At 42.2% G+C, this 21447-nt stretch overlaps 1 protein-coding gene across 7 annotated transcripts; it reads left to right on the forward strand.

The window, feature by feature from the left end:
* The first annotated feature begins 304 nt into the window (after positions 1-304).
* Positions 305-20200, forward strand: LOC120018475 (protein MB21D2). Of its 7 annotated transcripts, none has more exons than XM_038961703.1 (4): positions 1024-1083; positions 6186-6227; positions 6469-7015; positions 18351-20200. In XM_038961703.1, the coding sequence occupies exons 3-4, from the start codon at positions 6979-6981 to the stop codon at positions 19613-19615; spliced, it is 1302 nt and encodes a 433-aa protein (XP_038817631.1). In that variant the 5' UTR covers positions 1024-1083; positions 6186-6227; positions 6469-6978; the 3' UTR covers positions 19616-20200. The 7 variants fall into 7 exon arrangements, with proteins under 7 accessions (XP_038817628.1, XP_038817632.1, XP_038817631.1 ...); XM_038961705.1 differs by having other exon boundaries at positions 1047-1083; positions 6912-7015; XM_038961701.1 differs by lacking the exon at positions 1024-1083 and having other exon boundaries at positions 3682-6227; positions 6469-6756; positions 6912-7015.
* The last annotated feature ends 1247 nt before the right edge of the window (positions 20201-21447 follow it).

The raw sequence follows: 21447 nt of genomic DNA on the forward strand, positions 1-21447 counted from the left end.
GGGAGTGGGCTATTTCATTAAGTTTTTCCCTCACCACGTTTATTCCGAAAAATGTCTGTCCTCACTCTGGTAGCCTATGGACAAACATTAAGAATAAGCTACGTGGTGAGTTGACACCCATTCGTCAGCTAGTTAGCAAGGTTAATTGATCGTGCTACATTGTATGCGTTATTTGTTGGCAACCTTGTACTTTACGAAGTTTTTGGAACAGATTCCTGTTGGAACGTTCCACATTATACCCGCCCCCACAGAACTGACAGGGACAACTAGTGGAAAACAGGGACATGGCAGCATAGTACAGTGTGTTTCACTAGAATACAATTTCATGTTGTCATTTAAAAAAAAATATTCTGATAATTTTGAACATTTTTTCTAACAATAGCTAAATTTTTGAAAGTAAATGTTACAGTGAGAACTGTTTTTCTTTGGTGTGTTTCATTAGTGAAAACATCTCAAACATCTAATCTTCCAAACAGCTCTTTACTCTATAATAGGCTGGGCAACGTATCAGCTACATAAATGCGCTAGCGCAATTCCTTCGTCGCTCTGGAAGAGCTGATACAGCAGCGACTTGAATTCTGATTTTATCACTCTCACACTTGCTATGACAATTACTTTGTCTACTATTCGACAGACCATCCCCAACAGTAACGCTGATGAGAGTCAAAAGAGCCAAAGTGAGGGCACTTTGCACACCCCGCATACAATTTGAAGGACCTCTGATTGGTTTGGTGCAAGCAGCGGCTGATGTTCTGAACTGAAGCCTAGGTAGCCATTGTGGGACCTTGGGACGCCTGCGTTCACAGTGCTGTTTTTATCTTGCAAACATGGCGGCCCCTGCTCTAACCAGTCGGGCTGGGTCCGTAAATAGCCTGGGAAACAGCCCCACCGCGACTCCCAACTCCACGACCAATAACAACAAGATCATCCCAAGCTACCCCGAGCTCGATTTCAGGTCCGGGGCCAGAATCGAGGATTTGAACCGATTGATTCAGGAATTTGGTAAACACGATCAACGAGAATATGACGACCAGCGAGCGCTCGAGATCCACACCGCCAAAGATTTCATTTTCTCCATGCTGGGTAAGAGATTGTCGGTGGGAAAAAATCACGTCTGTTTATCTGTAATTTGAATCAACAATGAGGCTCAACATTGTTTTATTATGCAAACAATTTATGACAATGCTCAATAACAACTACAGTCAGCTAGCCCCCCCCCCCCCCCCCCCCCCCCCAATAGAAGTTTCAGGGGAATAATGGACAGAGAAATAGGCATTCTTACCATTATTTCTCAATGTCAAACCAGAGTGTATTTTTTGAAACGCAGTTAGCAAATAATTACATATTAGAACATCCTTATGAATCTAAGCATGGCATGGCACTTTCAAAAGTTACCTTTCCACCCAGACAGAGGGGATGCAGAAAAATGTAAGCTTCAACTGCTGGCTACTCTTCCGTTGTATAACCCAACAACATAAGTGCTTCCCTAAAAGCTGCCTGGGTTTAAACAAACATCTTCTCTTTTCAGAAAGAGAAAAGCTCAATTAATAGGGACAGAATAGCAAAGCTCCCTTTTTTTCTCATTGAATATTATAGGCTGCAGCTCAGCGTCAGAATGTCAGAGAGGAATCAATATATCCCCATATGCATAGTGGGCATTTTAGAGCTTGTTTCTACCATAAGGCATCACCGAGTTAAGCATTGTTATAGAATGCTTGATATCATTTGGATACGTTTCATGTATTTATTTCAAAATATAAAGCAAACAATAGATATTGTTTTTGCCATTTTCTTTAACAAAGGGTACGTGAAACCCTCACTCAATTCAAGCCCTGGTTTTAACCAAACACCAAGCCCTTCCCAGACACGGATACATTTAATCAGTGCATGAGATCGTGTTGGAGTATTTGGCTCTACCGACATCTATGGATAGCATAACTGTGTCTATAAAGCAGGTAGGGTTACCACTTATTTTTTGGAATAGAAAGAAATAGGCCCCATATGTAATTCTATGATTATACCCATAGAAAATGTTGGTGCACATATAGGAGGTCCCTTACCAGGCAGAAGGGAATTTTACTTTAACCCCTGCATCGGAGAGTTACATGCTGACCAGACCGGACACGTCGCGTGCGCGAGCGTCGCAAAATAAATTTAGAAATCCATGTTATTCAATTATTGCACCCACACTGCTCGCGCGCGCCAACGAGCATCTGCGATGCCAAGGGCTAAACTCCTTTCAATTTCTGACTCAGATCGCGCTGCAAGTCCTGCCTCTCCCATCTCCTCATTGGTTTATAGAAGCAGGTACCCACGTGCCATCTCCTCATTGGTTATACCCACGTGGGTGATTGAAAGATTAACTGTTTTGCCGGTTGTAGTGGTAATACTATGAAAGTGTAGATGCCAATCACCATATAAGTTCAAATATGAAAAAGCCTGGAAGGAGGACAGATGACTAGAAACAATTCGTTGGCCGTTTTATGTGTGGATTAATTGTCGGAGTAGAGGACCTTGTGCATTTCAGGTAAAATAACAACTCAATGTTTATATCCCAGGACAAATTAGCTAGCAACAGCAAGCTAGCTAAATAGGAAAAATTAGCTAGCAAGTGCAAGCGAAATAGCTAAATTGACATACATGTTTAATGCTTTTCGACCTGTCCCAAAATTAATGTAATTGGTTCAGAGTTTGTTTTGATATTTTAACCTGCGTGTCGTGATCACGTTTGGTGTAGGGGGACAAAATACATTTATGCATGATAGCTCACGATGGCGCACGCGCGCAGCCGGTTTGGGTTCCGTGTTACATTGTTGCTATCACTATGCAGCCAACTACCTATAGTAGGAAACCAAGTTTCTTATTAATAATATACCACCTGTTATCACACATGGCAAGATCCCATAATTGTTACAATTACAATACAAATAACACTTTTATATAACATATTTAACATATATTTTCATATTCCTGTAGAACTGTAAAAAAGAGTGAGATCATTTGAGCTTTAGAAACAAGTGCTTTCATAAATGCATGGTGGGCCTCGTTTTGCTGGAGCAGTTTAAAATAAGCATTATGTCAATGACCCAGCCTCAACGAATTTCGTTTTTTTACATATTGAGTTTGATTGTCCAACATCAGTTTCAGCATTTATTTATTTAGTCTCTGCCTAGAGTGGCCTCTTTCCTCTGCTGTGGTGCTGCATTGCAGTCAGAGATGTTTTCTCTCGGTAGCTGTCCATGGTCCTGAAATTATAAAGTACTTTACAGTACTACTTAAGTCGTTTTTGGGGGGTATCTGTACTTTACTACATTCCTAAAATAAAATAATGTACTTTTTACTCCATACATTTTCCCTGACACCCACAGGTACTCGTTATGTGTTGAATGCTTAGCAGGATGGGAAAATTGTCAAATTCACACACTTATCAAGAGAACACGTGGTCATCTCTTCTGCCTCTTATCTGGCAGACTCACTAAACACATGCATCGTTTGTAAATGATGTCTTAGTGTTGGAGTGTACCCCTGGCAATCTATACATTTTAAAAACAAGAAAATGGTGCCATCTGCTTTGCTTAATATAAGAAATGTCCAATTATTTATACTTTTACATTTGATTCTTAATAAATATATTTAGCACAATACTTTTAGACTTTTACTCAAGTAGTATTTTACTGGGTGACTAACTTTTTCTTGAGTCACTTTATAATAAGGTATCTACAACTTTTACTCAAGTATGACAATTGGGTTTGTGGGCCACGCACCCATTGGATATAAAACACTAGAACCATTACAATTATACAAATGTGGGTAATGCTAATTTTTCAGCAAGGTTTCCATGATTCAGTTTAGCACAGTTTGCAAACAACAGCTGGTAGAGTGCACCAAAGCGGTTTAGGGTCTCATGTACTCCGTCAACATGCTGGGACTATTCCGTTTGAGACTCGGGACTCAGACTCATGGGGCTTCTTGCGGGCCGAGCTCTTCCAGAGTCCAGCATAATCATATTACTCTAGGCTGAGGCTAATGGTACTCGGGTTGAGTCCACTTCAGCTTATCTGGCACAATTCACTTCTTCAGGAGTAGGGACATTTTAGATTTTTATCCTGCAGGTGATGAAACACCAATAAATAAATAAATTTTTATTTCACCTCCATCGAATTTGCTAGGTCATTAGCAAGCAACATTTTGTGACAGTCTGTGGCCCAATCAGAGATGGTCCCTAATTTATAGGATGCTTTAAATGGTTTTGATTTTACCACAGGCTATGGCAATGCTTTTTGTAGTTGCAGTCCAACGAATTGAAAAGTGCACATTCACCTCCATAACATTTGTTCTCGGCTACCAGCATGTAAGATAAGCATGTACAATAATACAGGATATCCTTACAAAAATGCACTGCTGTTAAAATGCAGTGAAACTGCAGTACAATTAAATCATGTTTTTTAAATGAAGAATATCCGGTGGCTTGCTGTGTGTCTTCTAATCGTAACCGTTTGTTTATTTTGCTGTGCATTTTCTTCTGTTCCACTGAATGCAATTTCGATTTTCTTAACTAAATTTGTTTTCAGAATTTAACAAAATACACAGGCCTATATATTTTATTTAAATATCCTAATACAATCCACCAATATTTACAAACCCCTATTTTTAATCCATTTATTTCCATCAATAATTAGTAAAAAAATATTGTACCTGAATTTGACCCTGAAAATAATTTATGTTTTCGTTTAAAACTTTTGAGCAATTCAAATTACTGCACACATTATTTTAATTTCAGTAAGTGCATTTTTTTTCAGTAGCTAAATGAAGAGGTAGGCATATCTGGTCCAACTAAAATTTGGATTGGAATCTGTGCCTCGCTCGCAGCAATACATGTCTGTGTGCTTCGCAGGCAGCCTGCTTGCTCAAGCGCATTGCTCAAGCGTCAACACAGCTGGAAAACAATTACTGTTTCTCGAAATGTATACAAAAAACTGTTTTACTTTTGTAAGTAGAGCGGCGGTTTGTTGGGGAGAATAATGTCAAGGAAAGTTTTTCTAGCAAGCTAACGTTAGCTCTCTAGCTAATCCCCCATGGACGTGGTAAGTTTGACATTTTTTTTAACCTGTTGTAGCTAGCTAGCTAACGTTTTGACATTTTGACATCTGTTTAATGACAGTAAATGTGTGTGTGTTCTGTCTGTGTGAGAGATGGACAGAGAGCGATGATGATTTAGAAAACATTGTCAACGTTGTCATGCTAGCTGTGTGTGAGAGCGTGAGAGATGGTTGATGAATACAAATATAGGAAACATTGACTGTGTGTGAGACATTTTTAGGTTACCTAATTCTTGAAATATGGATGTGAAGTTTTTGTTGATTCATCAGGGATCCTTGTATTTGACAATATGATGCGTTTTGCCTATCCCCCCCCAACCCCCCCCCCCCCCCCCAACCCTCATTCTAATGTTACACCTCTCAACTGCCTTTTTCAACTCTAGATGTAAAAAAAAATACAAAAAAATCAGTAATCTTCTAGTTTGGGTGGAGGAGGGGAACAAAGGGAAGGAGTACAGCAGTTATCCAGCCTGCTGACTAAGAAATGTAAATAGACAGCAAAACACAGGCTCTCTCTCTCACGTCTGTCTGCCTGACTGCCAGATTGCTGAGGGGAAACATGGTCAATGTACTTGCTAGGCGAAGTCTAACTTAGTGAAGACCTTAGGTCTTCTGTAGTAGCTAGGTTAATGAACTTAATGGTTACTCATGATTTGTCACAATCTTTATGGTTCCTGAAACATGTCAAGGACCTAATGCATGACCTCTACAGCAGTCCTTGGCCACCCACTTAGTTACCAGTGACCTATTCTGCCACGTCCCAGGAAAAGAAGAGAACAGAACCACCCCTTAAATCCATAGTCATTGACAGTAAGTTCTGTGTGCAAAATGTTTTATTTTTCCCCTCTTTGATATTCTGATCTTCAATGTGTATTGATTCCTACTCACCACATTGGTAAGAGCTTGGTTGTACTAGCTATGCTGATGATCATTCAAGTTTTCTCTTTGCATCAGGTCTCGCCTGATCTAAGTGTAAGTAGATCCACTTGAAATAGCATTGCTTCCTAATCATTTAATCTTAAGTAAGGCAAGCAAATTTGATTTATTTCATTTAAAATCCCATTTTGATTCTCCCTTTTTTTCCAGTTGCGAAAACCTTGTGTCCTGATTCCACACAGACCTCCCTTGGTGAGTCATGTAAAGTTTCTCCCCGTTCTCTCTTGCTCGTTTTCCCAGTTGCTCACTCAAACTCATACACGTGTGCAGTTGCAGAGAAGAGGAAGAGATTTGCCAATTACACCCATTTCTAACAATATTTGTTGCAGGAATGATATGACAGACACAACTTTTTAAAAAGAGAATATTTTATTGTGTCTTTACTGTCTTTACACATACTTACATTTTTGCATTTACCTTTCTTTTTTTTAAGACTGCCAAGCTGTCCTCAATTGGGAGATCTTCTGTCTGGGACAATGTCCTCAGGATTATGAAGCAGTGTGTTTTATACAAAGTTGTTTGCATGTTACAACATGTATTCGATTAAGCAAAACTTCACCATTTAGAGATGAGTTCAAAAAAACAACTACTGTCTACTTTTGGTATCGTCTTTCTTAGTGTTTCGGATTGATGACCAATTAATTAATGTCCCACTTCAATATGAAGGGACAGAGAAGCAAACATGCCTTTGCTGTCACTTGTTTGTTCTCCATTGTACTTGGTAAGTAATTGTGAGCATTTGAGACATTTGACAATGATACATTTTTAGTAGATTCTGACTGTTAAATATATTTTACTGTGTTCCTGTTCTGTTGTGTCCTGCATGTCCACGTTATACCAATCTTGATTTATTTTCTTCTCTTTTTATGCTTACAGCAAGTGTCATGAAAAGCCTGAAAACTCAGGAAGTTGATGTGTTACGGGCCCTAGGGACAGTCCTAAAATGTGTCCCGTACTGCCGTGGTGGAGAACGACGCAAAGTATGTATATGAGCAAGTTGCTCTTTTTTGAAGACGTCTCTAAGCTATAACTGCAACAAACTTCTTCAACTATACCGAACAAAAATATAAACGCAAAGTGCAACAATTTCAAAATTTTACTGAGTTACAGTTCATATAAGGAAATCAGTAAATTGAAATAAATTAATTAGGCCCGAATCTCTGGATTTCACATGACTGGGCAGGTGCTCAGCCATCGGGGGGCCTGGGAGGGCAAACTTGGGAGCCAGGCCCAGCCAATCAGAATGAGTTTTTCTTCACAAGGGCTTTATTACAGACATAAATACTCAGAAGATCCCGCAGGTGAAGAAGTTGAATGTGGAGGTCCTGGGCTAGCGTGGTTACACGTGATCTGCGTTTTTTATTTTCCCGTTGGGATGTACTGCCAAATTCTGTAAAACGAACATTCAGGGAGGGCGGTAGACTCCTAGAACAGTTACTTTAGAATTAGAACCTAGTAGAAGACTTTAAGCTAGAAATTCAAATTGGTTAGGACTGGATCTAGCCTTTAAAAGAGACACAGAAAGGATACTTTTTGTATAGATAGCAACACCACCACCTTTGCCAATTCTATCAGACCTGAAAACTTTAAAACCATTCGTGGTAACCTCAGAATCCACGATTTTCTCAGATAACCATGTTTCTGATCAAATAAGAATATCTGGATCTGCCTCGGAATTCCAGATCTTGATGTAGTCAATATTTGGCAAAAGGCTGCAAACATTTAGGTGCATGAATTTCAAACCTTTTCGGGTTTGAAATCACCTGGAGTGTCAAAAGCCGGATCATTACCTGCCAACCTATTATTCATAGCCAAAGGCTACATAGCAATGAAAAATTAAATTGTCAAAATTGACTCCAATCCGCCCAACATGTTGCTTATTTATGACCGATTGCTGGGGGCTTTGACACGTAATAATAGTAGGAGTTACCTGAGACAGCAGCGGCTTCCCTGAATACTGATTGGCTGACATCCGTGGTATATCAGACCATATACCACAGGTATGACCAGTTAATAATAGCAATAAGGCACCTCTGGGGTTTGTGGTATATGGCCAATATATCACGGCTAAGGGCTGTGTCCAGGCACTCTGCGATGCGTCGTGCCTTATTGGGCTGTGTCCAGGCACACCCCCTCGTGCCTTATTGCTTATTATAGTACCATTGAAATACTATTAGCCAGCTGAGTCCACAAAGTTTCTTCAGGAAATGGCAGCAGTTTTACGGGTGCCCAACCAATTGTGCTATAATGTGGTTTTTTTTCTCGCATTATTTGTAACTTATTTTGTACATAATATTTCTGCAACCGTATCTTACGGCAAAAAAGAGCTTCTGGATATCAGGACAGCGATCACTCACCTCGGATTAGATGAAGATTTTTTTCTACAACAAAGACGACGCACAAGACATTCTCCAAACACCCCACAGGACCGACCTCCCCGTTATTTGAGTGCACAAAATCTAAGGAAGTCTCTAGATTTTGCTCGCCTGAAGTAGAGTATATTGTGAGAAATTGCAGGCCACACTACTTGCCTAGAGAGTTTTCAGCTATACTTTTCGTGGCTGTTCATTTACCACCACAGACAGATGCTGGCACAAAGACCGCACTCAGTCAGCTGTATAAGGAAATAAGCAAACAGGAAACCACTCACCCAGAGGCGGCGCTCCTAGTGGCCGGAGACTTTAATGCAGGGAAACTTAAATCAGTTCTACCAAATTTCCATCATGTTAAATGTGCAACCAGAGGGAAAACAATTCTAGATCACCTGTACTCCACACACAGAGACACGTACAAAGCTCTCCCTCGCCCTCCATTTGGTAAATCCGACCACAACTCTATCCTCCTGATTCCTGCTTACAAGCAAAAATTAAAGCAGGAAGCACCAGTGACTCGGTCTATAAAAAATGTGGTCAGATGAAGCAGATGCTAAAACTACAGGAATGTTTTGCTATCAAAGACTGGAACATGTTCTGGTTTTCTTCCGATGGCATTGAGGAGTACACCACATCAGTCACTGGCTTTATCAATAAGTGCATCGAGGACGTCGTCCCCACAGTGACTGTACGTACATACCCCAACCAGAAGCCATGGATTACAGGCAACAATCGCACTGAGCTAAAGGGTAGAGCTGCTGCTTTCAAGGTGCGGGAAGCTTACAAGAAATCCTGCTATGCCCTGCGACGAACCATTAAACAGGCAAAGCGTCGATACAGGGCTAAGATTGAATCATACTACACCGGCTCCGACGCTCGTCTTATGTGGCAGGGCTTGCTAACCATTAGAGACTACAAAGGGATGAACAGCTGCGAGCTGCCCAGTGACACGAGCCTACCAGACGTGCTAAATCACTTCTATGCTCGCTTCGAGGCAAGCAACACTGAGGCATACTTGAGAGCATCATCTGTTCCGGACGACTGTGTGATCACGCTCTCTGTAGCCGACGTGAGTAAGACCTTTAAACAGGTCAACATACACAAGGATGCGGGGCCAGACGGATTACCAGGACGTGTGCTCCGGGCATGTGCTGACCAACTGGCAGGTGTCTTCACTGACATTTTCAACATGTCCCTGATTGAGTCTGTGATACCAGCATGTTTCAAGCAGACCACCATAGCCCCTGTGCCCAAGAACACAAAGGCAACCTGCCTAAATGACTACAGACCCGTAGCACTCACGTCCGTAGCCATGAAGTGCTTTGAAAGGTTGGTAATGGCTCACATCAACACCATTATCCCAGAAACCTTAGACCCACTCCAATTTGCATACCGCCCAAACAGATCCACAGATGATGCAATCTCTATTACACTCCACACTGCCCTTTCCCACCTGGACAAAAGCAACACTTATGTGAGAATGCTATTCATTGACTACAGCTCAGCGTTCAAGCCTCGCTACTTTCTATAGCCTCGCTACTTTATTTAGCCTGTCTTTACTGTTGTTTTATTTCTTCACTTACCTATTGTTCACCTAACAACTTTTTTTCACTATTGGGTAGAGCCTGTAAGTACACCTGTTGTATTCGGCGCACGTGACAAATATACTTTGATTTAGATTTTATTTTAAAATCTCAGATTGATACATTTGTAATGCACTGATTCTCTTCACTCTAGATCTGACCCTTCACACTAGTCTTCAAGAGGACCACTACGCTCCAGATCGCCTTCTCTGCTCTAAGGTCCTTGATGACAATCTATCCCATCACACCACTCTTATTAAGCATTTAAAAAATCCCAATGTGTGTTTTTTAAATATTTTTTTTTATAAACTGGGTGGTTCGAGCCCTGAATGCTGATTTGGCTGACAGCCGTGGTATAGCGTATACAAACATTTATTTTTACTACTCTAATTACGTTGGTACCCAGTTTATAATAGTAATAAGGCACCTCTGGGGGTTGTGGTATATGGCCAATATACCACTGCAAAGGGCTGTATCCAGGCGTTTCGTCTTGCATAAGAACAGCCCTTAGCCGTGGTATATTGGCCATATGCCACACCCCCTCTTGCCTTATTGCTTAAATATATTCTGTCCCAGTCTTTCTATGCATGTAATGTCTGTAGGTGAATTATGAAACAATTACTTTGCAAATGTGCAAAGATTTGTGAGGTAGATTGCTTGATCTATTTTAAATGTAAGAATATGTTGCAGATTGAAACTTTAACCTGTCTGGCACCGGGGTTCCGCTAGCGGAACTCCTCCCACATTCCACTGAAAAGGCAGAGCGCGAAATTCAAAAAATATTTTTGAGAAATATTTAACTTTCACACATTAACAAGTCCAATACAGCAAATGAAAGATACACATCTTGTGAATCCAGCCAACATGTCCGATTTTTTAAATGTTTTACAGCGAAAACACCACATATTTATGTTAGCTCACCACCAAATACAAAAAAGGACAGACATTTTTCACAGCACAGGTAGCATGCACAAAGCCAACCTAACTAACCAAGAACCAACCAAACTAACCAAGAAACAACTTCATCAGATGACAGTCTTATAACATATTATACAATAAATCTATGTTTTGTTCGAAAAATGTGCATATTTGAGGTATAAATCAGTTTTACATTGCAGCTACCATCACAGCTAACGTCAGAAATAGCACCGAAGCAGCCAGAGTAATTACAGACACCAACGTCAAATACCTAAATACTCATCATAAAACATTTCTGAAAAATCGATGGTGTACAGCAAATTAAAGACAAACATCTTGTGAACCCAGCCAATATTTCCGATTTTTTTTAAGTGTTTTACAGCGAAAACACAATATAGCATTATATTAGCTTACCACAATAGCCAGAAACACAAGCCATTCCCCAGCAGCAAAAGTTAGCGATCGTAACAAACCAGCAAAAGATATATAATTTTTGACTAACCTTGATAAGCTTCGTCAGATGACAGTCCTATAACATCAGGTTATACATACACTTATGTTTTGTTCGAAAATGTGCATATTTAGAGCTGAAATCAGTGGTTATACATTGTGCTAACGTAGCATCTTTTTCCCACAACGTCCGGATATTTTTCTGACACTCACATATTCTGACCAAATAACTATACATAAACGTTACTAAAAAATACATGTTGTATAGGAAATGATAGATACACTAGTTCTTAATGCAATCGCCGTGTTAGAATTCTAAAAATAACTTCATTACGACATCCAGCTTAGTTATAGCGAGAGAGTGCCCAAAATCTGGGCGCAAACTACTAGTACAACATGTTCGACAGATATATGAAATAGCATCATAAAATGGGTCCTACTTTTGATGATCTTCCATCAGAATGTTGTACAAGGGGTCCTTTGTCCAGAACAATCGTTGTTTGGATTTAGAATGTCCTCTTCTCCAGTCAATTAGCACGGAAAGCTAGCAAAGTGGCGCGAAGCTCTCCTTCCTGAACAAAGGCACACAACGCAACACGCCTAACGTCCCGAATAAATTTCAATAATCTAATAAAACTATATTGAAAAAACATACTTTACGATGATATTGTCACATGTATCAAATAAAATTAAAGCCGGAGATATTAGTCTTCTATAACGACAGCTTTACAGAAGGCAATACCAGGTCCCTTCTCGCGCGTTCCAGGAAACAGGAAATTGGGGTCACGTCATGCCAAGAGCATTTATTCGACCCCAGATCAAGTTATACACTCCATTTCTTCTCTCACTCCCTGTTGACAGCTAGTGGAAGGTGTATGAAGTGCATGTATACTGATATATATGAAGGCCATTTATAGGCAGGCCCTAGAACAGAGCATCGATTTCAGATTTTCCACTTCCTGTCAGGAAGTTTGCTGCAAAATGAGTTCTGTTTTACTCACAGATATAATTCAAACGGTTTTAGAAACTAGAGAGTGTTTTCTATCCAATAGTAATAATAATATGCATATTGTACGAGCAAGAATTGAGTACGAGGCCGTTTAAATTGGGCACGATTTTCCCCCAAAGTGAAAACAGCGCCCTCTGTCCTCAACAGGTTTTAATTGGTGCCTATGGAAACAAATCTAAATGCAATGAACAATGTTTTCAATATCCAACTTTGTCCTCTGGAATCGTTTTTACAGTAGGTAATACGCTGTAGTCAGGTGGTCATTGCCAGGTTATGATGCGATCTTATGATCAGTAGTCTACTGATGTCTTTTCAACCAGGTTTTGCCCACTAGGTAATGTAACATGGATAAATTATGACCGACTGACTGATCTACAAATAATAATCAGTAGTTATTTATGATGGAAGGTGATTTGTAGATCGGTCAGTCGGCAGTCTCCTACACTGTCTGCTGCAATGTAGAACAAGCCCTGTGTGTCGGATCACAGTGGGCGCGTTTGAGCGGATCACTTTTGTTAAGTCGTTGGTCACCACCTTTTCAAAGTGTGTTGCATTACGGGGATTAAAATTGTACAACTAGCTCCTACATGTTGACTGCATGATCTTTACAAAAATCATGTGATCAATGGTCATGAAGTTTTGACTGCAGCCGACTGCAAGTTTCTGCAGTTGCTCTTCACAACGTTCATCTTGCAGCCATCACCTACATTGTGGGGTGCTCTATTGTCAACCAATCATTAGGGTGTTTTTATTTGACTCACACGAACGTGACCAAAAACATGACTGAAACAGGAACTAACTTTGCCACGAATTATAAATATCAGTGGATATACAATTTAATGAGAAATTTGAGTCTCAATAATTAATTGTACAATGTACACGCACATTAACAGTACCTGTCAAAAGTTTGGACACACCTACTCATTCAAGGGTTTTTCTGTATTTGACTATTTTCTACATTGTAGAATAAAAGTGAAGACATCGGAACTATGAAATAACATATGGATTCATGTAGAAACCAAAAGTGTAAAACAAATCCAAATATCTTTTTCATTTTGAGATACTTCAAAGTAGCAACCCTTTGCCTTGATGACAGCTTTGCTCACTCTTGGCATTCTCTCAACCAGCTTCATGAGGAATGCTTTTCCAACAGTCTTGAAGGAGTCATTATGCTGAGTACTTGTTGGCTGCTTTTCCTTCACTTTGCGGTCCAAGTCATCCCAAACCATGTCAATTGGGTTGAGGTCGGGTGATTGTGGAGACCAGGTCATCTGGTGCAGCACTCCATCACTCTCCTTCTTGGTCAAATAGCCCTTACACAGCCTGCAGGTGTGTTGGGTCATTGTCCTGTTAAAAAACAAATGATAGCCCCACTAAGCGCAAACCAGATGGGATGGAATATTGCTGCAGAATCCTGTGGTAGCCATGCTCATTAAGTGTTCCTTGAATTCCAAATACATCACTGACAGTGTCACCAGCAAAGCACCATCACACCACCTCCTCTGTGGGACCATGCACACCACCTCCACGGTGGGACCATGCATGTAGAGATCATCCCCAGTGACGCAACGGTCTAAGGCACTGCATCTCAGTGCTAGAGGCGTCACTACAGACCCTGGTTAGATTCCAGGCTGTATCACAACCGGCCGTGATTGGGAGTCCCATAGGGCGGCGCACAATTGGCCCAGCGTCGTTAGGGTTTGGTTTGGTAGGCTGTCATTGTAAATAGTTAAATAAAGGAGTTTGTTCCTAACTGACTTGCCTAGTTAAATAAAAGTTAAATATTACTTTTTTATAAAAATCTCACAAAGACACGGTGGTTGGAACCAAAAAATCGCAAATTTGGACCAAAAGACAGATCTCCACCGGTCATTTATTGCTCGTGTTTCTTGGCCCAAGCAAGTCTCTTCTTCTTATTGATGTCCTTTTTTCTTTGCAGCAATTCGACCCATGAAGGCCTGATTCACACAGTCTCCTCTGAACAGTTGATGTTGAGGTGTGTCTGTTACTTGAACTCTGTGAAGCATTTATTTGAACTGCAGTCTGAGGTGCAGTTAACTCTTACTTATCCTCTGCAACAGAGGTAACTCTGGGTCTTCCTTTCCTGTGGCGGTCCTCATGAGAGCCAGTTTCATCATAGCGCTTGATGGTTTTTGCGACTGCACTTGAAGAAACTTGACATTTTCCAGATTGACTGACCTTCATGTTTTAAAGTAATTATGGACTGTTGTTTCTCTTTGCTTATTTGAGCTGTTCTTACCATAATATGGACTTGGTCTTTTACCAAATAGGGCTATCTTCTGTATACCACCCCTACCTTGTCACATAAAACGGATTGGCTCAAACGCATTAAGAAGGAAAGAAATTACACAAATTAACTTTTAACAAGGCACACCTGTTAATTGAAATGCATTCCTGGTGACTACCTCATAAAGCTGTCATCAAGGAACAGGGTGGATACTTTGAACAATCTCATATTACATACTTTTTTGGTTACTAAATGATTCCATATATGTTATTTCATAGTTTTGATGTCTTCACTATTAATGTAGAAAATAATACAAATAAAGAAAAACCCTTGAATGAGTAGGTGTGTCCAAACTTTTGACTGGTACTGTATTTCAGTTGGCGAAATGTTTATAATTTAGAAATAAAGAAAAATCTTTATAATCAATGTCAACACTGCCATGTTGATCTGACCCCTGTTGTTGGAAAACAACGTTAGTGTTCAACTTTCGGCTGTCACAGTTGCACCTCCCATGACTTCACGCCTCGGCTTTTGTCTAGAGTCGGTTGCTTTAGCCTTACCACTTAAACTTGCCCACTAACTCGATGGAATTCAACGACGAGTCATGACCCCTAGTGGGGTCGCCAAAATGATTATACATTTTATTATAGAAAAAAAAAATGTGAACAGATTATTGTATGGGACAATATACAAGCGTTTTGTAGAAAAAATATTGGAAAAATACAAGTTTGAGTACATGTACTTATTGGGTTCATGAAAATGCAATGAATTCAAGGTTATTTGTTGAAAATAGTGTCCCTGCTGAAAAAGTTTGAATACCATTTTACTAACTTGAATAACTTTGATTTGTCTGGCATATTAGGCGAACTGTTGTGGTGGTGTACTGGTTCAGCAGCAGTGTTAGAAAAATGCACACTGTGAAAACTCACTCAGATGATTTGAGCAAAAGATACAAAAGGAGTAGCAGACAGACACACACAGTTTCACACACACACACACAATCGTACGCAGAGTCACACACACAGCATATGTTTTACTATCCTTGTGGGGATCTAAAATTGATTTCCATTCAAAATCCTATTTTCCCTAACCCTTAACTCTAACCCTAATTGTAACCCTAACCCCTGAGCCTAAAATAGCCTTTGTCCTCGCAGAGTCCTGGGAAACGTCAACACGAGGGGAGAATTTTCCTCGTTTTACTATCCTTGTGGGGACTTTTGGAGATTTCCGGTACCCACAAGAATAGTAATACAAGCCCACACTCCACACACACTTGCGCTGTAGGCCTACACACTTAAGCTTCTTGCGCTCGGTGTCTCAAACAAACAGTGACAGTAGACCACAGCGCCGAGCCACTCGGGCCCGTCTCTTATGTCGGGGGTTATGGCTGCTGAGAGGGAACAGACACTTCCTGGAATCAGTGAAGAGGAAAAACAAACGAGGCAGAGCACTGCAGTCCACATAGATAAACTCAGCCAATGCTTATGGAGCATGCTAGGCCAGCTCAGTCCAGTGCAGTGCACACAGAACCCAAGAGCAAACAATGCACAAGCTGTTGCCACGTTTTTTTTTACATCTGAAATGTTATGGAATGGCAGGATGCCTTTGACAGGAGAGATTTATTTGGCCTGTGTTAATATTATGTCATGTAAATGTATCGGGTTGGAACCGGTTCAGGGAACAGAAACTGAGAAACAGAAACATTTTTAGAGGAACGGAACCAAAACCGGGAACGAAAGTGGTCTCTAGTGTTCCAGTACAGAACCGTTATTCTCAAATCTTGAGAACCGTTTAATCTTTAGTTCCAACAATATTCCGAATGTATAGTATATGTTAACAACCTTTCCCTCAACGTCATCAAGACATAGGAGATGATTATGTACTACAGGAAAAGGAGGGCCGAGGACGCCCCCATTCTCATCGACGTGGCTGTAGTGGAGCAGGTTGAGAGCTTCAAGTTCCCTGGTGTCCACATCACCAACTAACTATCATGGTCCAAACACACCAAGACATTAAGAGGGCACGACATCGCTTATTCCCCCTCAAGAAACTGAAAATATTTGTCGTGGGTCCTCGGATCCTCAAAAAGTTCTATAGCTGCACCATCAAGAGCATCCTGACTGGTTGCATCACCGTCTTGTATGGCAAATTCTTGTCCCCCGACCGCAAGGCCCTACAGAGGGTAGTGCGTACGGCCCAGTACATCACTGGGGCCAAGCTTCCTGCCATCCAGGACCTCTATACTAGGCTGTGTCAGGGGAAGGCCCTAAAAATTGCCAAAGACTCAAGCCACACTAAGCATAGACTGTTCTCTCTGCTACAGCACGGCAAGCGGTACCGGAGCGCCAAGTCTAGGGCCAAAAGGCTTAACAGCTTCTACCCTCAAGCCATAATACTGCTAAACAGCTAATCGAATGGCTACCCAGAATATTTGCATTGACCCCCCCCGCCCCCCTTTTTTTTACGTTTCTGCTAATCGCTGTTTATTATCTATGCATAGTCACTTTACCCCTAGCTACATGTACATATTACCTTGATTACCTTGACTAACCTGTGCCCCTGCACATTGACTCGGTACCGGTACCCCCTGTATATAGCCTTGTTATTGTTATTATATATATTTTTTAATTTAACTTTAGTTTATTTAGTAAGTATTTTGTTAACTCTTTATTTTTCTTAACTGCATTGTTGGTTAAGGACTTGTAAGTAAGCATTTCACGGTAAGGTCTAGCTGTTGTATTCGGAGCATGTGTTCGGACTTGCAGCCTAGGGGGGATTAGGTGGAAATTGGCTTGCACTGCCCCCTAGTAGAGAGATGTGGTACAACACTAGTATCCAGAGGGATAAATATATATATTTTACATTTTAGTCATTTTGGAGACGCTCCTATCCAATTTCGCCAGTTATCAGATGCCGTCTTCATCTGCCTTTCCAGCTGTTTGGGAGATGAGACTCCTGTATCTGCCTGGTCAGGAGCTTTGTAATTGGAGTTGTCCATCTCCTAGACTGGCTGCCCTATCTGGGTGCTGTCAGCTGGAGCCAGCTGAGCCTGAGACTTGTGCGGGTAAGGGGCGTCACTCCCTGAGGTAGCATGCAAGGCAGAGCAATGCAAGGCAGAGCAGAGCAAAGCATGAAAAATTTACCTGACAACCAAAAACATTTCCAAGTTCAGCTTTCTTAATGAACCATAAAATGTAATTATTTCTAGTTGTTTATCAAGGTTAGCTGGCTAACTCATTGATCCTGCTTTGTAGTATACCCCTCTGGTCTACTGGTAATAGGTTAAGTTGCATTTAAACAACACTGATACAGGATCAGATGTTTTACCACCCACATGAATGTTAAGGTTATTATTGGGGGTAGGGTAATCTAATCCTAGATCTGTGATTAGAGGTTTCCTCTACCGCAAGTGTAGCCTTCAGTGTGTATTGCCACAATAACACATACTCACAGAGCCTGGAATGACATAGGCTACCTTATTACAGAGCATTTGCACTGCTGAAACATAATCACAGGCTATATATATGCTGTCTATTCATCCCCCTATTTTTTAAGGAGTGGGACAGGCCCACTCCTTTTGTATTTTTTGTTATTTTTATTGAACAGATAGAACAGGTAAGGAAATGTAGGAGGAGGTTGAGTCAAAGGGCAGTAGGCCAGATTCGAACCCATGCCAACTCTAACCGCTGGACCTCACAGGCCACTATTAATGCCCCTTTATCCTTCTCCCATCAGGTATGGTGCAGAAACTGGACCAGAAGCTCCCTGTGGCCAACGAGTACCTACTACTGTCAGGTGGCGTGCGAGAGGGTGTGGTCGACATGGACCTAGACGAGCTGAGTGTCTACGCCCGCGGCACCGACTATGACATGGACTTTACCCTCCTCGTGCCCGCGCTCAAGCTGCACGACCGCAACCAGCCGGTGACTTTGGACATGCGCCACTCAGCCCTGTGCCACTCGTGGCTGAGCCTGCGCCTCTTCGACGAGGGCACCATCAACAAGTGGAAGGACTGCTGCACCATGGTAGACCACATCAACGGCGCCACCAACTACTTCTTCTCACCCACGCTGGTGGCTGACTGGTTCTACGAGTCCATCAGCGTGGTCCTGGTGGAGATCCAGAAGAAGCCCCAGCGCGGCATGCCCCGCGTGGAGAAGGTGGAGCGGAACGGCACCATCATCTCCGTCATCCTGGGCGTGGGCAGCAGCCGCATGCTCTATGACATCTTGCCTGTGGTCTCCTTCAAGGGATGGCCGGCGGTGGCCCAGAGCTGGCTGATGGAGAACCACTTCTGGGACGGCAAGATCACAGAGGAGGAGGTGATCAGCGGCTTCTACCTGGTGCCTGCCTGCTCCCACAAGGGCCGTAAGGAGAATGAGTGGCGCCTGTCGTTCGCCCGCAGCGAAGTGCAGCTCAAGAAGTGCATCTCGGCCAACCTGATGCAGGCCTACCAGGCATGCAAGGCCATCATTATCAAGCTGCTGTCAAGGCCCAAGGCCATCAGCCCCTACCACCTGCGCAGCATGATGCTGTGGGCCTGCGATCGGCTCCCCGCCACCTACCTGTCCCAGGAAGACTTCTCAGCCCACTTCCTGCTAGGCCTCATCGACGACCTGCAGAACTGCCTGGTCAACAAGATGTGCCCCAACTACTTCATCCCACAGTGCAACATGCTGGAGCACCTGTCGGATGAGAAGGCCATGCTCCACGCCCGCAAACTCAGCTCCGTGCGCTCCGACCCGGCCGAGCACCTGCGCACCACCATCGAGCAAGCCAAGGCGGCCAACCGGCTGACCCTGGACCTGCATTGGCGCAGCAGCGCCTCAAACCTGCCGTCGCCACAGTCAGACGCGGGCGGCGAGCACCAGCCGGATGACCGATTGGCTAAGAAGCTGCAGCAGTTGGTGACGGAGAACCCCGGCAAGTCCATCTCGGTGTTCATCAACCCCGACGATGTGACGCGGCCGCACTTCCGCATCGACGACAAGTTCTTCTGAGACCTCAAAATAGAAAAATACTACTCCCCCCCACGGCACCCATTCTTCTCCCCTTTGACTAGATTGGTCGAGTCATCAAATTAGTCGGTTTCCCAAGTAACGGTCGCCACAGAGCGTTGTGAGGTGCTTTTGTCCAAAAGTGTCTTCCCATTTTGTTTCCCTGTCCCTGACACCTGTCCCCACAGCCCACCAACCCTACAGTCTCCCTGTCACCTTTAGAAGGCCTTTACAGGACTACATGAAACAGGTGGAAGAAGAGGTACTGCGTCTTGCCTCGGATGGTTAAGGAATGTCTTAGTCCCTGTAGGGGAACTGATGGTACTAACGCCATAACTGTACATAGAGAGAGTTGAGTGGATATGTGTGTGTGGACTTTGATCTTATTTTGCACAGAATGTAGAGGCACACAGTTATCATGTTGGAAGTGCTATGAAGTGAAGACTGAAATGTTGCTTATCTTTTAGGAAGGCAATTTCAATGGTCTTTTTTTTCCTCCACTGGGCTAAATGCTCTGATTTATACCTACTGGTTTAGAGCTGTTATTCCAATAAGCTGTATCACAATGACAAGTTCTTTCTAACTTTACATTCTCTGTAGTCATGTCCATGTCCTATGTGTATAGTGAACAGTTCCAGACGTATCCCGAATATGCCAAACACCTGCAGATATCTGACCGGCAATGTGATACACATATCTTCATCAACAAGTGCAATTAGTAAACAAACAAACACACACACACACACACACACCACACCATACCATACATAAATGTGCTAACACTCATCATACACACTCCTGATCAGTGAAATGGGGAATTTAATACGTATTTGTGATATTCTAGAACTCTGGGACGTTGTCATTTTGTTTGTCTTTGTTATATGGAACTCTGAACCATTTTAGTCTTATTTTCCATATTTGCTGCTGACCTTATGAAGATATTTTATGATTAAGTAGTTATGCAAATTAAGTTAACAAACACACAATTATGAATTTTAATTGTACATGTGCGTAGCTACTGTGTACAGTACATAGTACTGGAAAACAGCAGTGGGATCCTGCCTGTATCATTTGTATGGACCACTCTAGCAGTGGCATTGTCAGCACCGATGAATCACGTGGCCTATCAGACGAATCCTATTGAGTCAAACCTGTCATGGACCAATCAGAATGGACCAACCGTGCAACCTCACCATTGGCAGGGATCTAACACACTGCCTTACCATTAATTCGGACCAATCACTGGAGTGGCATGAAGAACGTGTTCTATGCCTCTACTTTTCCAAAGGCATACTGGCCGCGTTTCCCGGGCTGACTACATTAGACGCCTGCCAAATCTCACAATGCCTGGAGAGCTGTCATATCACATCATATGATATGTCATATCACATCATATGATATGTCATATCACATCATATCATATAGCAATCTGATGCCTGACTGTACAAATCGATCGACCACGGGTTGATGCAATGCAACGTCTGCAATGTAGTTGGCCTGAAACGTGACCATACTGTATGAGAGGGAGAGCAACTCCCCCGTTCGGCCTACAATGACCACATCAAATCAAATTGTGTGAATAATCTGAGATCTGTGTAGATGGTAACACTATAAACAAGCTAAAATGTAATTAAACATATTTAACAACAACCCTAAAGAGAAACTGCTTGAAAATAATTGACAAACAATGTTGTATAACATTTAAGTCACTTGTCTGATGCACATTAATGATGTGCATCACAAGCCTAAGATCACCATGCGCAATGCCAAGCGTCGGCTGGAGTGGTGTAAAGCTCGCCGCCATTGGACTCTGGAGCAGTGGAAACGAATTCTTT

Source organism: Salvelinus namaycush, chromosome 23, assembly GCF_016432855.1.
Source record: "Salvelinus namaycush isolate Seneca chromosome 23, SaNama_1.0, whole genome shotgun sequence".
Classification (NCBI taxonomy): domain Eukaryota; kingdom Metazoa; phylum Chordata; class Actinopteri; order Salmoniformes; family Salmonidae; genus Salvelinus; species Salvelinus namaycush.